The following is a 5,198-nucleotide window of genomic DNA, read 5'->3' as shown; positions in this document are numbered from 1 at the left end:
CTTAGGGGTTCCTATAATCTTTGGTGAGCTTACTAGCAAAGATCGATTTGTTCAGTTGAAAAGATTGTTGAGAAGATCAGAGCATTTGGTGCTAGGAAGTTATCATATGATGGTAGGTTGGTGATCGTGAAGTCTGTGCTAGTTTCTCTCTATACATATTGGTCTAATATTTTTCTTCTTCCCAAGTGTGTTTTGAAGAAAATTGATAACATTTGTCGCAATTATATGTGGGATGGGACCAGTGAGTATATGAGGTCCCCTATGGTAGCTTGGCAACAGGTCTGCCTCCCCAAGACTGAAGGTGGGCTGGGCATTCGGTATAGTCAGACCTGGAACATTGCCACAGTGGGTAAGCTTGTTTGGTGGGTGTATAGCAAGCCTGATAATCTTTGGGTTAAGTGGATCCATCAAATTTATATGAAAGGGATTGACTGGGACTCTTATTCTCCTAAGAACCATATGAGTGGCAATTGGAAATCCATTTGTAAGGTTCGTGATATTTTTCAACCTGGTTATTCGTCTGGTACTTGGCTTGCTAATGGAGGTGGGTATCTTTGTCGGCTCAGGCTATGAGTTTTGAGACACGATGAGCGAGAAGGTTGGTTGGGCTAAATTGCTTTGGCATAAATGGAGCTTAGCAAAGCATAGCTTTCATTGCTGGTTAATCTTCAAGAATGCCCTCAATGTCAAGGATAAATTATTTCGCCATGGGATTTCACCTGATGATATCTGTTGCATTTGTCATACTGCCCAGGAGACCGTGGTTCATTTACTGCAACACTGTCAGTATGGACAGCTTATTCTCACGGGTGTTTGTCTGAGACTCCAGATTCTTGTGCCTGTTGGTAATGCACTCATATGGATTGGCAGGAGGAGATGGTCTGATATCCAGAAGAAGACCTGTTTGTGTGCTGTCATGGCGGTTTACTATCACATATGGCAGCAAAGGAATAATGCTAGACTGAATGCGACTTTATGTAATCCTACTGTTGTCATCGAGCAAATCATGCATTTAGTTCAGTTTAGAGTTCAACAATTTGCACTGTCAATGATGTAATGTAGTTGTGTTTAAGTTAATGGGTGTGAGTAGTTTGTAATAGACTACTTTGTTTCTAATGAGAACTTACATTTCACCAAAAAAAAAAAAGGTTTAATCTTTGGTTACCAATTTGAGTCTTGTATCATCTTCATGATATATCATTCTAGTTTGGTTTAGAATATAATCACCTTGATAATGGGTTGGCCATACATCAAATCACGGTGTATAGGGTCACAAAAGTGAAACCTCTTTTGTATCTTAACAAGTTCATATTCTTATTTAGAGTTTATGCACTTAATAGTCACAATTAAGTACAACTTTAAACTCAAAAATTAGATTGAGTATACAATGACTCTATCTCTCAACATCATTGTTGCTAGTCGTCATATTCTAATCATCCTATGTATCAAGTACAATGATGAAACCACCACTGGTTTCTAATATTGACGAAGTAGTACTAGCAAAATTGATGTCAATCAAATAAATAAAGAACTAAGTCTTATTAGATGTCTCACAACTAACTTGCTTATTCTTTAACAACTTGGGGTAGTTTCTTTTCTAGTGTCCAACATTTAAGACAATGGAAACTTTATCGGTCGGGATTGATAGGTTTAGTATAGTTATTCTCAATAACTTTACTTTTAACATTACCTTGTATCAATTCCATTCTAAATTTACTTCTTTAAAACCTTATCCTTTTCTTAACGGTTTAAGAGAATGCTCCCACTCATTTCAATGAATCTTTGCTTAGAGAAGCAAAATTGAATTTCATGAAGACTACTCTTCATTCGTTTGTTTAGTCTTAAAACTTTCATTGAAGTGGTTGCGTTATTTTGGTCAATTACGATTTCTAACAAACCTAATTACCAAAACAATTTATCATTTCAAGGTACTTAACTCAATTAAGCATGTTAGAAACAATCCATTGTAAGTAGATGTGTTTAGTCAAGAATCAAAAACCTGTTTGATAATGAATAACTTTAATCTATACACTTTACAAGAGATCCTTAGCAATGGTTCATCTGACTTTTTAGAAGCAAATTCATATTTGTCTTTAGTTATGATGTTTTAATGGAGATTTGAATCAAAATCGAAATGATATCGTATATGAATTGTGGTAAAAAAATAGAACAATATGATAACGGAATAATGAAAACAAAACATTCATCGCTATAATAATACTTGTAAATAACAAGTAAAGCATTTACATAGTGACCTCTACCCAACTATGATAAATGATTCCAAGATCCAAATTCATATTAACTTGGGGCACGGTGTGCCGAAATACCCTTCATTAATATAACTCGGTGGATTAACTCTTTAATCGATTCTACTTTTAAAACTCTTGGTCGATAAAATTACATTATTAATCTTTAGCCCGAAACACATCCGGAAATCGTCGTGAATACTTTCGTTGAGTTCAACCCAAATTTCGAATAAATGTGTTCATGATCCAAACTCATATCAACTTAGGGCACGGTATGCCGAAATACCCTTCATTAACATAAATTCGGTGGATAGACATTTATCACCCACTTCCCCTACGTAACAATGTGTGTACCCCGGTGTGGCCGAGTGCACTCCCTCACGAAATAGGTTTTCATGGTTTCAACTTTTTGGTAAGGCTAAGTCTCAATTATTCATATATGTTACAAATTAATTTAGTCATAAAATTAATTTATATCTTATGCATGCAAACTAAATAAGAAGAGATAAGAAAATCGTTTTCTCACCATATAAATTTCGGTCATCATATGGGCACCAACAAGATCTCCTTCTTGTTAGTTCTTGAGCTTTCCAATAATGGATGAACATTCATGACTTCAAAATAGAAGCCCTCCAATTAGTAGCACCCAAGACTATCCCAAAATCCACAAACTAACATGTACTAGATATTTGTAATGTGGTTTACCTTAAAATTGATTACTAATACTCATATACTACTACTAGTATTATTAGTTATTGATTTAAACAAATTAGATCCATAAAACTTGATTTTATGATGAACAAGAGAGAGAAGTTTATGTTTTGTTTAAACATAAGAGAATGAATGAAAAATTACGAGAAAACTCTCAATTAAGCATGCATAAAACCGGTGGGGGTAGGGAGCTTTTAGGCACTCTCTCTTTTTCCTTTTTTTTGTCTTCACAAGACCAATTGTGTAAGGCTTTGTCCATAGTCATGTCACTATCAAGCATTTTAGACAAATGAATAAGACAAATGGAAAAGGACAAAACTTCTAACAATGCCCACAAATTTCGGTTTATATGTAGTAATATGGAGTCCATTTTATTTTTGTCAATTGTACAATTGTATGTCATGTGACATGTGACATCTCTTATGTCATGTTTTAATTTAAAATGCATATTTAACAAATTAAATATCATTTACAAACTAAATAAATCATATTTAACAAATTGACTAGTAATTCAAAATTACTTTCACATAAAATGGTCATTTAAATACTAGTTAGTATAATTCACAACATCTTGTAATTATGACTAACTTATCATTCTCATCTCGCGTGTTTCGCAAACACTGATTAATTTTCGTAATATAACTTGTTAAATTACTAAATAAAATATTATTTAATCACATTATAATAAGATGTCATTTTCCTCTCTTATGACAATAATTTGTTCAATTTTAAGGAATTAATTAATTTGTATCGACATACAATTAATTAACCTTTTCAATTAAGGGAATCGTTCTTTAGGTGTGACCTCAAGGGATCAACTGATCACCACCGTCGCATGACAGTAATGTCAAACTCTAGCCAGCCAATCATTACCGATATGTGTGGACCAGTTGACTATATATGTAATGTATCATCCCTTTCGTATTCTTGTAATGAGATTTAAATATGTGATCAATATGATCGACAATTGTGATCGCATTATTGTCGGAGGACATATATTCCAACAGTCGGTTCCTACGTTAATAGATTCGGTCTCCTCAATGATGGGGGTCCTGGTTTCCCGTTTGTCAAGTTCTTTGGCTAAGTGAGGTGGGTAATCACTCAAGTCAAATTCCTCATAGTCATTCAGAATTGCATTGCAGTTAAATTGCGACGAGTCATAAGCAAACTTAGCATTCATTAAGTTGACACGAGTGAAAAGCTCGGAGAGGACAGACATCTCATGGTCAGTCAGCGGCGACACAGTAGAGGAGGTGACCCTTGGAACAGGCTCCAGGTTGTCACCTTCCATGGGGGTAGGGATGACCCTAGTAGACTCAGCCTCTGAAGCAGCCACAAGCTTGTGATAAAACAGCGGGAAGGGGATCTTGACTGGGACATCAGAAGTGTTAGGAGATAAGACAGACTCTGACTCCGACTCAGACTCATATTCTTCTTCACTTCCCTCTTTGAACATAGGGCCTTCTCCAGTTGTGATCTTGAGAATGCGGCCTTGGCGATCGGTTCACTTAACGGTTTTCCTCCAGCCTTGTGTAGCTTTCTCCGGGTCAGTGTCGGGGATCAAGGCGGTGGGGTCAAATTGGGTATCCCTTAGAGCAATATTGATGATGTCCTCATAGTCGAGGTGCTTGATGTTATCCTCTCCAAAGAGGAGAGTGACAGCTTGTCTGTCGAGGCATGAGGACGACTTAGACTCGGTTGATGTAGCTTCGGTGTTGTTGGGGATGAAGTAGCAGTCCTGGAAGACTTCCACACCCGGGTGTCTGACCTTGGCCACCGAGTCATAGATCGGCTCAGGGAAGCCATGGTAGAGTTCGGACTCTCCCTCGGGGACAAAGTATCCATTGAGGGTCAAATGATAGGGACGAAGGATAACTCCGTGCTTCTTGCGCTTCCGAATTAGGAGCATCTCTTGGATATCTTCATCGGTAGGTTCATAGCCCAGCCCAAAGGGGATGTTGGGGAACTTAGCCATTTTCAAGGGAGGTAAGGTGTTCTTCAGCGAATTGAGGGGTAAACCCGGGAAGTAACCCTGGCGCATCAGAATGCGGTTGACTGTGAGGTTGGAAAATGGGTCACAATCAAAGGGTGTTGATTCATCAGTTATATATTTCACAGCTTGGAGTCCCCACATCTCGTTGTCATCCTCCTCAATGGCCTAGGAGGCTATTCCCTTTTTCATGACGGCTTTGATCGGGGAAGCAGGAATCGTGATCGTTTTCCCGTTGAAGGGGACCCTGA

The 5,198-nt window shown here is 37.5% G+C and overlaps 1 protein-coding gene across 1 annotated transcript; it reads left to right on the top strand.

Moving 5' to 3' along the window:
• The first annotated feature begins 586 nt into the window (after positions 1-586).
• LOC141632629 (uncharacterized) lies at positions 587-1,057 on the top strand. Its single transcript, XM_074445159.1, has one exon. It carries the CDS (start codon positions 587-589, stop codon positions 1,055-1,057), a length of 471 nt encoding a protein of 156 aa, XP_074301260.1.
• The last annotated feature ends 4,141 nt before the right edge of the window (positions 1,058-5,198 follow it).

Source organism: Silene latifolia, chromosome Y (genome assembly GCF_048544455.1).
Source record: "Silene latifolia isolate original U9 population chromosome Y, ASM4854445v1, whole genome shotgun sequence".
In the NCBI taxonomy this organism is placed as follows: domain Eukaryota; kingdom Viridiplantae; phylum Streptophyta; class Magnoliopsida; order Caryophyllales; family Caryophyllaceae; genus Silene; species Silene latifolia.
Note: the sequence above shows the minus strand (reverse complement) of the source record. Positions and strands in the feature narration are given on the sequence as shown.

Bases quoted from the DNA above. Each gene is read 5' to 3' on its own strand.
- LOC141632629 (XM_074445159.1), top strand. From the start codon at position 587: ATGAGCGAGAAGGTTGGTTGGGCTAAATTGCTTTGGCATAAATGGAGC.